Source organism: Salvelinus alpinus, chromosome 21 (genome assembly GCF_045679555.1).
Source record: "Salvelinus alpinus chromosome 21, SLU_Salpinus.1, whole genome shotgun sequence".
Classification (NCBI taxonomy): domain Eukaryota; kingdom Metazoa; phylum Chordata; class Actinopteri; order Salmoniformes; family Salmonidae; genus Salvelinus; species Salvelinus alpinus.
Window position 1 is genome coordinate 26,394,864 of NC_092106.1, and position 17,223 is coordinate 26,412,086.

The following is a 17,223-nucleotide window of genomic DNA, read 5'->3' on the forward strand; positions in this document are numbered from 1 at the left end:
ATGTATTATGATGTATCCTCAGGTATATAGGAGAATTTTGAAGGAATCTCTTAACAACGGTCAACAGTGAACAAATACACCAGGCAAAGTCTCTAAAACTGGTAAGGTCCTCTCTCATCTGAATACAATCCATAGTGATCAGAGTATGTTGGACGGGTAATAACATATCCCCTTACCAAAAACCTACGTAAGACCCCTTCATCCTTTTGCCTCATTTATGGCCTGTTGAATCCATATAAAGGTCATTGGTACCGTACAAGATGCTAGTAGGAAGACCACTGTCCTGACAGAATGAACATGATGCAAGGTACTTTATACCCCCTTCAGAGAGAATGTACGATATGATCAATCATTTTATGATCAATTTAATCAAATCAAATCAAATTTTATTTGTCACATACACATGGTTAGCAGATGTTAATGCGAGTGTAGCGAAATGCTTGTGCTTCTAGTTCCGACCGTGCAGTAATATAAAACAAAATACTGCATAGTTTCCTAGGAACGCAAAGCGAGGCGGCCATCTCTGTCGGCGCCGGAAGTACAATAAAGTTACTGGAACGATATTGGATGCATCCTTTGCTATCTGTAGGTCTATTGTTGGTAGTGCAATTAGAGAAAATAACTATAGACATTGCTGGCTAATTGTATAGCTATATTGGTTCTGGGTACTCCTTGTGTGTGTGTGTGTGTGTGTGTGTGTGTGTGTGTGTGTGTGTATGTGTGTGTGTGTGTGTGTGTGTGTGTGTGTGTGTGTGTGTGTGTGTGTGTGTGTCTCTACTCAGTCATGCAGAGTGTTGTGTGGGCAGTGCTACTCTGGCCCTGTCTGGTGTCCTTGGGTGTCCCTCTGGAGTGTAAGGACGAGCAGGGCAGCATCATACTTTGTGCCTCCATCTCCAAGGAGAAACTACTGGACCGGGTCATCCAACATGCCGAGCTCATCTACCGTGTCTCTGAGGAGTCCTGCACTCTGTTTGTGAGTACCACACAACTCCTACGTACTTCCGACATTTCCAACGTACCTCCTCTAAGAGTACCCACTGAAGAAATGTGTTCATTCATATCTGTGTGCAGCTGGAGAGCTTAGTGTTTCACAGTATAAAATACCGTTCAAAAGTTTGTGGTCACTTAGAAATGTCCATGTTTTTGAAAGAAAATCTATTTTTTTGTCTATTAAAATAACATAAAATTGATCAGAAATACAGTGTAGACATTGTTAATGTTGTAAATGACTATTGTTGCTGGAAACGGCTGATTTTTAAAGGAATATCTAAATAGGCGTACAGAGGCCCATTTTCAGCATCCATCAATCCTGTGATCCAATGGCACGTTGTGCTAGCTAATCCACGTTTATCATTTTAAAAGGCAAATTAATCATTAGAAAACCCTTTTGCAATTATGTTAGCACAGCTGAAAATGGTTGAGCTGATTAAAGAAGCAATAAAACTGGCTTTCTTTAGACTATTTGAGTATCTGGAACATTAGCTTTTGTGGGTTCGATTACAGGCACAAAATGGCCAGAAACAAAGAACTTTCTTCTGAAACTTGTCAGTCTATTCTTGTTCTGAGAAAGGAAGGCTATTCCATGCGAGAAATTGCCAAGACACTGAAGATCTCATACAACGCTGTGTACTACTCCCTTCAAAGGACAGCGCAAACTGGCTCTAACCACAATAGAAAGAGGAGTGGGAGGCTCCGGTGCACAACTGAGCAAGAGGACAAGTACATTAGAGTGCCTAGTTTGAGAAACAGATGCCTTACAAGTCCTCAACTGGCAGCTTCATTAAATAGTACCCGCAAAACTACAGTCTCAATGTCAACAGTGAAGAGGCGACTCCGGGATGCTGGCCTTTCTGCCAATTGACATGTCTTCCTTCCATGATTGTGTGTATGATTGTGGAACTCCACACACACACACACACACACACACACACACACACACACACACACACACACACACACACACACATACACATACACATACACATACACATACACACACACACACACACACATCTGCCTGTGTGTGTATCCCCAAATCACAAAACAGCATTGGCGGTGCATAGAAACAATGTGTCGCTTTATAGTTATGTTCACTTAACGTATGAGTGAGTCTTCTGTCTCTGTAGTGCTATCTTCTGTGGTGTATTGTTTTGGCCGATTAAACATAAGTTAGGCCTTATTATTCTTGAGAAGTCTTGAAAATGTCCCTTGCTACCACCATTATTATTATTATTATTATTATTTATGTATATTATTTTCCCCATCTTAATCGTTTCTTTTTATTCGCCAGTCTGAGATATGACTTTTTCTTCGCAACTCTGCCTAGAAGGCCAGCATCTCGGAGTTGCCTCTTCACTGTTGTCGTTGAGACTGGTGTTTTGTGGGTACTATTTAATGAAGCTGCCAGTTGAGGACTTGTAAGGCATCTGTTTCTCAAACTAGACACTCTAATGTGTGTGTCCTCTTGCTTAGTTGTGCACCGGGGCCTCCCACTCGTTCTATTCTGATTAGAGCCAGTTTGCGCTGTTTTGAGAAGGAAGTAGTACACAGCGTTGTACGAGATCTTCAGTTTCTTGGCAATTTCTCGCATGGAATAGCCTTCATTTCTCAGAACAAGAATAGACTGACAAGTTTCAGAAGAAAGTTCTTTGTTTCTGGCCATTTTGAGCCTGTAATCGAACCCAGAAATGCTGATGCTCCAGATACTCAACTAGTCTAAAGAAGGCCAGCTTTATTGCTTCTTTAATAAGCACAACATTTTTCAGCTTTGCTAACATACAGTGGGGCAAAAAAGTATTTAGTCAGCCACCAATTGTGCAAGTTCTCCCACTTAAAAAGATGAGAGAGGCCTGTAATTTTCATCATAGGTACACTTCAACTATGACAGACAAAATTAGAAAAACAAATCCAGAAAATCACATTGTAGGATTTTTAATGAATTTATTTGCAAATTATGGTGGAAAATAAGTATTTGGTCAATAACAAAAGTTTATCTCAATACTTTGTTATATACCCTTTGTTGGCAATGACAGAGGTCAAACGTTTTCTGTAAGTCTTCACAAGGTTTTCACACACTGTTGCTGGTATTTTGGCCCATTCCTCCATGCAGATCTCCTCTAGAGCAGTGATGTTTTGGGGCTGTTGCTGGGCAACATGGACTTTCAACTCCCTCCAAAGATTTTCTATGGGGTTGAGATCTGGAGACTGGCTAGGCCACTCCAGGACCTTGAAATGCTTCTTACGAAGCCACTCCTTCGTTGCCCGGGCGGTGTGTTTGGGATCATTGTCATGCTGAAAGACCCAGCCACGTTTCATCTTCAATGCCCTTGCTGATGGAAGGAGGTTTTCACTCAAAATCTCACGATAGATGGCCCCATTCATTCTTTCCTTTACACGGATCAGTCGTCCTGGTCCCTTTGCAGAAAAACAGCCCCAAAGCATGATGTTTCCACCCCCATGCTTCACAGTAGGTATGGTGTTCTTTGGATGCAACTCAGCATTCTTTGTCCTCCAAACACGACGAGTTGAGTTTTTACCAAAAAGTTATATTTTGGTTTCATCTGACAATATGACATTCTCCCAATCTTCTTCTGAATCATCCAAATGCTCTATAGCAAACTTCAGACGGGCCTGGACATGTACTGGCTTAAGCAGGGGGACACGTCTGGCACTGCAGGATTTGAGTCCCTGGCGGCGTAGTGTGTTACTGATGGTAGGCTTTGTTACTTTGGTCCCAGCTCTCTGCAGGTCATTCACTAGGTCCCCCCGTGTGGTTCTGGGATTTTTGCTCACCGTTCTTGTGATCATTTTGACCCCACGGGGTGAGATCTTGCGTGGAGCCCCAGATCGAGGGAGATTATCAGTGGTCTTGTATGTCTTCCATTTCCTAATAATTGCTCCCACAGTTGATTTCTTCAAACCAAGCTGCTTACCTATTGCAGATTCAGTCTTCCCAGCCTGGTGCAGGTCTACAATTTTGTTTCTGGTGTCCTTTGACAGCTGTTTGGTCTTGGCCATAGTGGAGTTTGGAGTGTGACTGTTTGAGGTTGTGGACAGGTGTCTTTTATACTGATAACAAGTTCAAACAGGTGCCATTAATACAGGTAACGAGTGGAGGACAGAGGAGCCTCTTAAAGAAGAAGTTACAGGTCTGTGAGAGCCAGAAATCTTGCTTGTTTGTAGGTGACCAAATACTTATTTTCCACCATAATTTGCAAATAAATTCATAAAAAATCCTACAATGTGATTTTCTGGATTTTTTTGTCTCATTTTGTCTGTCATAGTTGAAGTGTACCTATGATGAAAATTACAGGCCTCTCTCATCTTTTTAAGTGGGAGAACTTGCACAATTGGTGGCTGACTAAATACTTTTTTGCCCCACTGTAATTGCAAAAGGGTTTTCTAATGATCAATTAGCCTTTTAAAATGATAAACTTGGATTAGTTAACACAACTTGCCATTGGAACACAGGAGTGATGTTTGCTGATAATGGCCCTCAGTATGCCTATATACTAGATATTCCATAAAAAATCTGCCGTTTCCAGCTACAATAGTCATTTACAACATTAACAATGTCTACACTGTATTTCTTATCAATTTGATGTTATTTTAATGGACAAAAAATGTGCTTTCCTTTCAAAAACATGGACATTTCTAAGTGACCCCAAACTTTTGAACGGTAGTGTATGTGCCCTGTGTTTTGGGGAAGTCCTATGGAAATACTGCATATACCCTACCAATCCTTTTGCTATATGCTCCACCAATATAACCAGCACTTTATAGCTTCAAAGTAGTTTCCCAACTCTCCTCAGACAAGTAATGATTTATGGAAGGTACAGAATCAAGACCATGCTTATAATGATATACTGTGCTGTGCATTCATATTGTGGTTTTCAGTAGCAGGAAAGCCCATACGATTCCCTTCCATACTGAGAGTACAGAACCAGCATTGGCTTTGTAATGGAAACATCATGTATCTTCTCGTTATTGGAAAGACACTGCATGAGGCCAACAGATGAGAATACGTTGAAGAACAAAACACCAGCCGCTCTGCTTGTAGCTCAGTTGACAGACGGCTCGTCTCTATTGGCTGGGGTTAGCGGAGCATGAGTCTGTGTTTATCTTCCATGTTGTTCCTTGTTCCCTGTCTGTTTGATACATAGGAGGAGATGTTTGTCCCTTTCCCTATGCGCTCCCAGAGGAACCAGGCAGGATACACGTGCGCCACCAAGGCCTTCCCTATCCCAGGCTCCAAAAGCGAAATCCAGCAGATCTCGGTAAGCAGATGGGAGCTGGATGCTCTACTGTTTTCTCTCTCTCTCTCTCTCGCTCTCGCTCTCGCTCTCTCTTTGTGTTTGTTTGGGTTTTTGTCTTCATTTCAGCCGATTGAGATGTCTTCCTTCTATGTTGTATGTATGATTGTGGAACTCCACACACACACACACACACACACACACACACACACACACACACACACACACACACACACACACACACACACACACACACACACACACACACACACATACACATACACACACACACACCTACCTGTGTGTATCCCCTAATCACAAAACAGCATTGGCGGTGCATAGAAACAATGTGTCGCTTTATAGTTATGTTCACTTAACGTATGAGTGAGTCTTCTGTCTCTGTAGTGCTATCTTCTGTGGTGTGTTGTTTTGGCCGATTAAACATAAGTTAGGCCTTATTATTCTTGAGAAGTCTTGAAAATGTCCCTTGCTACCACCATTATTATTATTATTATTATTTTGTATTATTATTTATGTATATATATATATTTTCTTTTTTTTTTACCTTTATTTTGACAGGGCATTCATACTGACACTAGGATCTCTTTTACAGATGAGCCGTGCTTAAATACATCAAGCACATACAATTTACAAAATTACAAAACATATTAAGAAAACAGACACATTTATCAACATAGAGGTCTCCGATCATTTCTCTGAACTCAACAAGGTGGGCCAGAACATTTCATTTCAGAGGGCTCTGTAAGTTGTTCCACATAAAGACTGGATTTGGTCACTTGTAAGTCTAAATGTAATTAATGATGACAGACACATAAGAAGTTTATGCAGGCGTGATTTGTAGATGAACACAAGAAAATGCTGCTCCCTCCTTACATACAAAGAGGCCCAACCCACTTTTTGAAACAAAACACAAAGGTGAGTTGTATAACCATCATCAGTAATCAACTTAAGGACACAATGGAAAACAACATCTAAGTGTAGATGCTGCTGCATGCATATACAGAGATGATATCCCTATAATCTAAAATAGACATAAAAATGGCCAGGACAATTTAATTCCTATTAACAAAAGTCATAGATGCTTTGTTCTTTGAACTTCAACTTTTTCACCAGCTCAGTCACATGTTTTAAAATGAGTTTTTAAAAAGTTTGTCATAAAGCCAGATAACAAGATACTTGTACAAAGGAAATTGCTCATATTGTGTACCGTTCAAACTAGTCATTACACATTCATGTAAATCTGGGTTATGGGACCTAGAAAAAAAGCATGTATTTTGTTGGTTGCATTTAGCACTAACTTTAGATTCAATAGTGACCTCTGCAGTGCTTAAAAATCAGACTTCAAATGTGGAAAAACTTGGCCAACCGAAGGAGCAATGAAATACAATGCTGTATCGTCTGCATACAAATGAATACAGTGCATTCGGAAAGTAATCAGGCCCCATCATTTCTTCCACATTTTGTTACGTTACAGCCTTATTCTAAAATTGATTAAGTCGTTTTGTTCCCCTCATCAATCTACACACAATACCCCATAATGACAAAGCAAAAACAAGTGAAATGTATGAAAATAAAATAAACTGAAATATTACATTAAATAAGTATTCAGACCCTTTACTCAGTACTTTGTTGAAGCACCTTTGGCAGCGATTACAGCCTCAAGTCTTCTTCGGTATGACGCTACAAGCTTGGCACACCTGTACTTGGGGAGTTTCTTCCATTCTTCTCTACCGATCCTCTCAAGCTCTGTCAGGTTGGATGGGGAGAGTCGCTGCACAGCTATTTTCAGGTCTCTCCAGAGATATTCAATCGGGTTCTGGCTGAGCCACTCAAGGACATAAAAAAAAATGTGTTGTCCCAAAGCCACTCCTGCGTTGTCTTGGCCGTATTATTAGGGATGTTGTCCTGTTGGAAGGTGAACCTTCGCCCCAGTCTCTGGAGCAGGTTTCATCAAGGATCACTCTGTATTTTGCTTCGTTCATCTTTCCCTCAATCCTGACTAGTCTCCCAGTCTCTGCCGCTGACAAATCCCACAGCATGATGCTGCCACCACCATGTTTCACTATAGGGATGGTATTGGCCAGGTGATGAGCGGTCCCAGGTTTCCTCAAAACGTGACACTTGGCATTCAGGCCAAAGAGTTCAATCTTGGTGTCATCAGATCAGAGAATCTTATTTCTCATGGTCTGAGACTCCTTTAGGTGCCGTTTGGCATACTCCAAGTGGGCTGTCATGTGTCTGTTACTGAGAAGTGGCTTCCGTCTGGCCACTCTACCATAAAGGCCTGATTGGTGGAGTGCTGCAGAGATGGTTGTTGTCCTGGAAGGTTCTCCCATCTCCGCAGAGGAACTCTGGAACTCTGTCAGAGTGACCATCGGGTTCTTGGTCACCTCCCTGACCAAGTCCTTCTCCCCCGATTGCTCAGTTTGGCCGGGCGGCCAGATCTAGGAAGAGTCTTGGTGGTTCTAAACATCTTCCATTTAAGAATGATGGAGGCCACTGTGTTCTTGGGGACCTTCAATGCTGCAGACATTTTTTGGAACCCTTCTCCAGATCTGTGCCTTAACACAATCCTGTCTCTGAGCTTTACGGACAATTCCTTTTACCTCAAGGCTTGGTTTTTGCTCTGACATGTACTGTCAACTGTGGGACATTATATATACAGGTGTGTGTCTTTCCAAATCATGTCCAATCAATTAAATTTACCAAAGGTGGACGCCAATCAAGTTGTAGAAATATCTTAATATGGAAACAGGACGCACCTGAGCTAAATTTCAAGTCTCATTGCAAAGGGTCTGGATACCTTAAATAAGGTATTTCTGTTTTTTGTTTTTAATACATTTGCAAAAAAAACTTAACAGTTTTGCCTTGTCTTTATGTAGAATAATAGTGAAGACATCAACACTATGAAATAACACATATGGAATCATTTAGTAACCAAAAAAGTGAATATATCACAATATATTTTTCTTTGAGATTCTTCAAAGTAGCCACCCTTTGCCTTGATGACAGCTTTGCACACTCTTGGCATTCTCTCAACCAGCTTCACCTGGAATGCTTTTCAAACAGTCTTGAAGGAGTTCCCACATATGCTGAGCGCCTGTTGGCTGCTTTTCCTTCACTCTGCAGTCCAACTCATCCCAAACCGTCTCAATTGGCTTGAGGTCGGGTGATTGTGGAGGCCAGGTCATGTGATGCTATAACGACACAGGACGAGACCCAGATGTAAACACAGGATGCAGATGGTTTGAGCCTCTGATATTTATTAAAATACAAGGGGCAGGCAATGGGCAGGTCGAGGACAGACAGAAGTTCATTAACCAGGTCAGAGTCCAAAAGGTACAGGGCGTCAGGCAGGCTCGAGGTCAGGGCAGGCTGATTTGTCAGGCAGGTGGGCTCAGTCTCAGGGAAGGCAGAAAAGGTTGGAACCTGAAGGGCTAGAAAACAGAGCCTAGGAAAAACAGGAGCACGAAAAAAAACACGCTGTTAGACTTGACGAGACAAGACAAACTGACAACAGACAAACAGAGAACACAGGTATATGTGCACTGGGGATAATGGGGAAGATCAGGGTGTGACAAGTGCAGCACTCCATCACTCTCCTTCTTGGTCAAATAGCCCTTATACTGCCTGGAGGTGTTTTGGGTCATTGTCCTGTTGGAAAGCAAATGATAGTCCCACTAAGTGAAAACCCATATCACTGCATAATGCTGTGGTAGCCATGCTGGTTAAGTGTGCCTTTAATTCTAAATACATCACTGACAGTGTCACCAGCAAAGCACCCCCAAACCGTCATGGCTCATTCTCCGTGCTTCACGGTGGGAACCATACATGCAGAGATCATCACAAAGACACAGCGGTTGGAAGCAAAATCTCAAATTTTGACTCATCAGACCAAAGGACAGATTTCCACCAGTCTAATGTCCATTGCTCGTGTTTCTTGGCCCATAAAAAGTCTCTTCTTATTATTGGTGTCCTTTAGTAGTGGTTTCTTTGCAGCAATTCGACCATGAAGACCTGATTCACGCAGACTCCTCTGAACAGTTGATGTTGAGATGTATTCTTTTACTTGAACTCTGTGAAGCATTTATTTGGGCTGGTAACGCTAATGAACTTATCCTCTGCAGCAGAAGTAACGCTGGTTCTTCCTTTCCTGTGGATGTCCTCATGAGAGCCAGTTTCATCATAGCGCTTGATAGTTCTTGAAATTTTCCAGATCCAGGTTGACTAACATTAAAAATACAATTTACAGATAGATAATAACGTAGCTGTTTGTTGATCAATGAGTCAAATATTTTTGCAAGACAAGGGAGCCTGGAAATGGGTGGATAATTATCGAGATCACTACTATCCCCACCCTTATGGAGTGGTAGCACACAAGCTGCTTTCAACACTTTTGGAATATTTCCTAACACCTAAGTTAAATAAAATATGTTACTGAGCCTGAAATGACAGGCGCTGCATATTTAAGCAAAGACGGGTCCAAATTGTCAGCCCCTAATGACTTATTGGTGTCAATAGATAATAAGGCAGCAAGAACTTCTGAGTTGCCAAACAGAAAATCCCAGACTACCATTTCCCATGTCACCTGAGGTTGACTGATTGTTCAACGAGGCAACTGGAGGCTGTATGTGGGAAGAACAGTCAACTGACTGGCAAAGTCCAGTGTGACCACCATTTCTTTCAAATAGGAAACCAGCTAGAAATCATCAAAAATCGTATAAAACTACTTGCTTAGTCAGGGAAGTAGAGGAATTACAGTGAATTAACCATTTTGCATAATTTAGAGGGATCAATAACAGAGTGTGCCACAGCGCTAAGGAAGATTTTTGATTTGGCCTGTTTATCCCGAGGCAGTGCACCTATTTCTCAATTCCTAAATAGCTGCCAATCAGCTAACGAGACATTTTGATTAGCCTTGGCCCAGGCTTGATTTCTTATCAAGAGGAGGTCTGAGAGTACAGGAGAGTACCATGGATTAGTTTGGTTTTCTTGAAAGGACCATGTTTATCAGCCAGAGAGGTAAAATTGGATGAGAAAAAATGAAAGTGCCAAAACAGGGTCTGGTATGCAGCTAGTAGAAAAAAGCTTGCAATTGGGTGTGATTTAAAAAAAAATTATCTTCACAATTATTAGAGGGTCAGAAGGTTTCAATTTGGTTACTCTAATGCAAGCCTAGGGCAGTGGTGGCTGATATTATTTGCAAAAACACCACTAACCGAATACTTATGGGGACGGTTAGTCAGGATAAGCTCAATCAATGAGGAGTTGGAAAGGTTCTTTTTACTTTAGTCCGAGTGGGTTTCGTTATCAGCCGAGTCAAGTTGAACTCAAGACAGATATTCTTTAACTGATCTGAGATGCGTAAGCCAATCAAGATTTAGATGTCCTAATACAACCAGTTCAGATACCAGAAAGGGTTTTAAATTATCCGAAAAAATACCAACAGACTCCGCTGAAGCGACTGGGAGGCGGTAAACCGCAGCAATAAATATACTGAACAGAAATTTGAACGCATCATGTAAAGTGTTGGTCCCATGTTTCATGAGCTAAAATAAAAGATCCCACAAATGTTCCATTTGCACAAAAAGCTTATTTAACTCAAATGTTCTGCACAAATTTGTTTACATCCCTGTTAGTGAGCATTTATCCTTTGCCAAGATAATCCATCCACCTGACAAGTGTGGCATATCAAGAAGCTGATTTAACAGCGTGATCATTACACAGGTGAGCCTTGGGCTGGGGACAATCAAAGGCCACTCAAAAATAAAATCACACAGCACAATGCCAAAGATGTCTTAAGTTTTGAGGGAGTGTGCAATTGGCATGCTGACTGCAGGAATGTCCACCAGAGCTGTTGCAAGAGAATTGAACGTTAATTTCTCTACCAGAAGCCACCTCCAATGTAATTTTTTGAGAATTTGGCAGAAAGTCCAACTGGCCTCACAACTGCGTGTATGGCGTCGTGTTGGCGAGCGGTTTGCTGATGTCAACATTGTTAACAGAGTGCCCCATGGTGGCGGTGGGGTTTGGGTGTGGACAGGCATAAGCTACGGATAACGAACACAATTGCATTTTATCAATGGCAATTTCAATGCACAGAGATACTGTGACTAGATCCTGAGGCCCATTGTCGTGCCATTCATCCGCCACCATCACCTCATGTTTCAGCATGATAATGTACGGTCCCATGTCGTGTTCCAGTTCCCGCCAATATTCAGCAACATCGCACAGCCATTGAAGAGGAGTGTGACAACATTCCACAGGCCACAATCAACAGCCTCATCAACTCTATGCAAAGGAGATGTGTCTCGCTGAATGTTCGTCACACCAGATACTGACTGGTTTTCTGATCCATTCCCCTACCTTTTTTTAAGGTATATTTTTAAAGGTAGGCAGTCATTGTAAAAAATAATTTGTTCTTAACTGACTTGCCTAGTTAAATAAAGGTTAAATTAAAATATATTTTGTGACCAACATTTTCATATCTGTATTCCTCAGTCATTTGAAATCCATATATTAAGGCCTAATTTATTTATTTACGTTCACTGATTTCCTTATCTGAACTGTAACTCAGTAAAAATTGTTGCATGTTGCAGCACATTTTGGGGACAGAATCCCCCTTATAGAGCAGCTTCTGCTTCCAAAAGTTGTCAAAGTTGTCTACAAAAGTTACACCCAAGGAGCTGCAGTAGTCATGTTGCCCTTAGTGAAGTGTTATAAGCCTGCACATTTTTTTGGGTGGGTGGGGTGTCCAGCGTAGACCCAATTAATTCTTCAAATCCTGTTTTTTGCTCCAGAAACCGAGATGTTTCTTACCATAGAGCAACCTAAGGAAACAGCTGGCAAGATGGAAGAAGAAATCCGCCCATTCCTGCGCTTCGTGTGATTCAGGAAACCAGTCGAGGACTTGTGAGAGGTGGAATCTCGCACGCTCGCAAATTTTGGCACCCGGTTCAAGCCTTCCATAACCAATGAAGCCCCATTTACCATAGAAGCCACGGGAGAGGGAGTCAGAACAGGGGACGAAGGCACAGGTACCTCTGGATCAGATCTTGAAGCGGAAGCTCCCAAGGATGAAGTTTGTGTCCGGTCCGGGCTTCCCACTGCCAAGGAAGCCCCTATTGCCAAAGGCTGCTGCTTTCGAATTCCACGGCGAGTGACGTGCCTCCATGGCTGGTTGGCAAGGTCAAGAATAGGAACATCCACTAAGTCATCCAGAAACATCCTATTAACTCCATTCTGTCTTGCGGACTACCGGACAGTCGGTTCTGGAGAGATGACACGGTGGCGACACTCCCAACAGGTCAGAGTGACCTCCAGCTACTTGAGTAGAAGAGAAAGAGAAAGTAGGCAGACGTGGGTTCCCCAGTAGCTTGTGTAAGTTTGCTACTTGTTTGCTAAGAGTAGCCACTTTGCCTCTGTGGTCCTCTGTGAGCAAACAGTTGCTACATTGAAAGTCTGGATGGTCCATATTGCCCCGGAATAAAGCTCCTTCAGCGTTGAAACCATTCGTTAGCCACCTATTTTTGAAATTACAGGCTAGCTAGGCTTCCGTGTCTCTCTTCTTGAAAAAAATGTACAAAAAGTGTTGTTTAAGTTACTAGCTTGCACACCGCCTCCCGAAACAAGCACAGCCTGTGAAATTGCAAACACACAAGCAACACACAGCTGAGTCACACACCAGAGAGAAAATGGAGGACTTGCTCACTGTATGGATTCTGTCTGCACGTACACTATACAAGCGGGAGATGAGAAACACAAGTTGGTGCTGTAGAAACAAGCAGTAAATTGCGGGCCAGTGAGCCAAAACACTGTTCAACAAGTTAAGGAGAGACAGATAGCTGGAGCGTTCGCTTACCAACAAGCAGCGTAACGTGACAAGAGAGCAGCATTAGGACATTTAAAAGCTTCAGGATGGGACGTTTTGTGCGTCCCATCCTGATACTTATGGACCACAGACCACTTTTAACTGTCATCCAGCCAGGGCCAAACTCTTTAGCTTTAAGGTCAGCTAAGGCTGTGAGTTGGAAACTACGCAGCAGCACATATATAAAGGTCCAGGTTAGGAAGATTTGGCTCAAACATGCATCTCTATAATTATTCCTCTACAACGTACAAGTGACAAGTGCAACGCTGTTAGTTTGGAGCAGGGAGATGATAATTGAGTACAGAAAACCCCTTTCCTTGTACTTTTAACACTGTAATGTTTATTTCAGATATATCGGTGACTTTACTGTTGAAGCTATTCCCTCTGTGATTTTAGGGTCATTATTTTTAGCTTAATATGTAATTGTTTTAGCTGAATCCAGTTACATGACTATACTAAAACTGCACAATAGCACAAATTCAAATCAATCCTTTCAAATATACGGAACTGTTCAGTGCACAATAGTCACAATACTCAAACTGTGCTCCTTAACATAAACTGTGTTGTGCAGGACAAGTGGCTCCTCCACTCTGTCCTAATTCTGGTCCAGTCCTGGATTGAGCCATTGGTGTACCTGCAAACCACCTTGGATCGCTATGATGACGCCCCCGACACTCTACTCAAAAAGACCAAATGGGTGTCAGAAAAACTCCTTAGTTTGGAGCAAGGAGTGGTGGTCCTCATCAGGAAGGTACTTCAGCAGTTACTCTAATACTTGTAGCTTTTAGGCATTTTTTCCTTTAGCCCAATGCATTTTCACACATCTCTTTCTCTTCAATCTATGCCTCATTTCCTAGACTTCACCTCTCTCTCTTTCTCTCTCTCTCTCCCCATCCCCCTGTCTACTCGGTTCTGTCCTTGCTCTGTACTATAGATGCTGGACGATGATATGCTGACCACCTCCTACTACGAGCAGGGTGTGGCTCCGTACGACCTGCAGCCTGAGGTGCTGGAGTCAGTTCTGAGGGACTACACTCTGCTCAGTTGCTTCAAGAAGGACGCCCACAAGATGGAGACCTTCCTCAAGCTCCTCAAGTGTCGCCAGACTGACAAATACAGCTGTTTTCTTCACTAGAGAACAACTATTCCCACCCTATTCAAACCCTACTATTATATGGAATAAACAAGACACTACCCCCCATAATGAGGCTAACTTTTTTTTTTAAATCCTCCCTGCTTCTGGTGCCCCCTTATTTGCCTTAAACACATAGTGAGGTCGACTGATATGACCACTGCCTTAGGGTGTCTTACCTCGTGCCTGGTTCAATACAGTATGTCAGCAACTGACTGTTTCCAAAAATTTTCGTAAGTTTAATGGTTTGCCACTTTTTTAGAAAAGCTGCATTTTATATTTTCCTCTATTTGTTTTACTTGGCTAGGCGTTGCAGGGCGATCCCAAAGGATGATTTGCATCTTGCTATGTCAAAAAAAGAGATATTTTTTGCATATTTTCCCATTGATTTCAATTTTCTTTGTTCTTAACTGGAGTTTGTATTCCTCCCTGGTTCTGCATTGTTTTTATTATTTCTGTTGCCCCTTGTGTATTCGGAGAGATTCTGTTCTTCTAGTTGAGCTGGCTTCACCTCTGCATTAGTGAAATGAAACACACTCGGTAGGAGACGGGAGTCAAAGGAAGAGCAGAACGCTGCAGAGAGAAGTTCTAGAGATATTCTGACAGGTAGAGAAGAGATTAAAAATAATAGTATTGAAAGAGGAATTGGACAGGAGAGTAAAAAAATGAAAATGGTTTGTTGGACAGGATATGAAGTAGCATTATTTTTAATTATGCCCATACCAGATAGTGTTTATCTCAAATTTACACAGAGGTCAGAATGAGGTGTTAAATAAGGACTATTTTTAGATTGCAAAATACCTTGATGATGCTTGTAACTGGCAAGACCAAAATAGGGAAATGGACAACCAATGTGTCTTTGTTATTTTAAATGGAACATTGCTGGAGGGTTAGCATGAAACTGTTCCACTGGTCCTATAGCAATGCTTAGCAAAGAGTAGAGGTATCCATGTGCCATAAACAAATGAAAGGACATAACCATCAGTAACTGAAGAGTTGAAAGAAGGGAATTTTCTCTGATCTGAAATATTGGCTTTGTGAGAATGCATTTGGTCAAAGATATGGTTCAAAAGATATGGTTCAATTAACCTTCTTAGCTATGACAGCGAAGCTAAAGGAAGTATCTTGGGAAGGGCGATGAAATGGAAGAAAGAAAAAAACAGCCTGACAGACAGGACAGACTAATTACAAACTTGGACTAAAAGCTCCTGTATGCAACCCCAAGCCACCATTTTAAACACATCTTCTAGAGTTTTTGTATCCCTATGGCAACACTGATGGTCTGTTATTAAGGGACACATTGCAAGGGTGGAAAGGGGTACACTGCCCAACCCCCCTGCATTATAACCCATCATCGCTCGTCCTAATACTAACGTATATCTGGTTTCAGGAAAATTACTCACCTTTTCTGCTGTAAGAGCTCAAAGCTTCCCTTACAGTAACTAGGCAATATGTCAAAATGTTCCCTTTTCTAATGAAAAATGTGTTCCTTGGAAATGTCTCAGTTGTAAAATGATCTGTAGATAATAATTATGTGTATTTCTTGCCATGTTACTATTTTGTTACCAAAATAGTAGAAAAGGCACAGTACGTTTGTGATTATCAATAAAAACAATAGTTTATGTTGCAAATTTGATATTGATATTGATATGACTCTTTTGGACTACATCAGTGGTTCCCAAACTGAGGGGTTGGCAGGAGAGCCTGACTGTTCCTTTTTCCCCTCATTTTTTGTTCTTGATATTGTTGTAATGTTTGAGTCAATCAGATATCACATGAACACACATAAGACATGGCAAAATGTGTAGAATTGCAGGAAATGAGCTTTAAAACTGGGGAGGAGGGGCATGTTCCCCAATGATGGACTGGTGGGCCCAAGTGAAAAGGTTTGGGGACCGCTGGACTACATGATTGCCCTCTTCTTCCCACCCCATTGCACCAGGTGGCAGCAGTACTCTGTCTTCAAGACCTTTTCATCTGAGAAGATTGCAGTTTTCTCAGTCCACTAAAATACACCCTTTGATCTAGGCCTACGTGTAACTTAAGATGCCTCCTATTGAGTGCAAAATGTAAATGTAGCAGTGGAATGCTGATGTGTTATAGAGCTGGACACGTGCTTTTGAACATTTGACACACATTTGACGCAGACATCATTTAGCCTACTGTTTCAGGAAGGAAGGAAAGTAAGATACATTGCCACATGAAATCATATTAATGGGAGCTAGTATGGCCCCTCTCTCTGCATATACATACAATATATATACTGTATATTTTAGAGTCAGATGGAATTTGTCAAACAGCTTCAAGTTCTCAGAGAGGCTCATGTAGAGGAGACTTGACCAGGGTTTGAGCATGCTTATGAGGAAATAACTTTATCCCTCAAAGGTAAACTCCGGACTGCAGCAGTGGCTCTGGTTGTGAGCGATGGATTGCCAAAATAAAGAAGTAGAAGTTCTATTAGTCCTGCTCTCTGGAGAATGCGCCTAAAATTGCCGGTCCATATTGTTTGTTCCTGTTTACACCAATTTCACACTAGCAAGGTGAACACAATAAAGGAAGTGGCTAACATAGACAGTTGTTCCTCGTCTGGGTTTCCTGACAGTAATACAATCCTCTACGAGTGTCTTCTCATCTATAGCTCCTCCACGTCAATTCGACCCCAGCTCCCTTCATCACAAGATGTAAATCAGCCAGCAGTAGCCACGGCGAATCAAGTGTCAACGTGGCAAAGGTTTTGCCAGCAACGTCAGGTTCATCTTCCTGTGCCCTAATCACTTCAGCATGGGGGCCTAGGCCTCAGGTTGCCTGCCCTAAGCACCACCACTCAGCCCCCCCGTCCACTGACAACACCAAGGGACCAGCAGACCAGCCCCTCGCCCCCACCCCCTCCCCAGGCTTTGCAGCCATAAATATTACAAATCTGCTATAAGTGAATGGGGGAGGATGGG

At 42.1% G+C, this 17,223-nt stretch overlaps 1 protein-coding gene across 1 annotated transcript; it reads left to right on the forward strand.

Annotated features, from left to right (window-relative positions):
• The first annotated feature begins 275 nt into the window (after positions 1-275).
• LOC139548138 (somatolactin) lies at positions 276-15,911 on the forward strand. Its single transcript, XM_071357554.1, has 5 exons — positions 276-307; positions 783-973; positions 5,163-5,276; positions 13,715-13,894; positions 14,078-15,911. The coding sequence occupies exons 1-5, from the start codon at positions 292-294 to the stop codon at positions 14,276-14,278; spliced, it is 702 nt and encodes a 233-aa protein (XP_071213655.1). The 5' UTR covers positions 276-291; the 3' UTR covers positions 14,279-15,911.
• Positions 15,912-17,223: the final 1,312 nt, after the last annotated feature.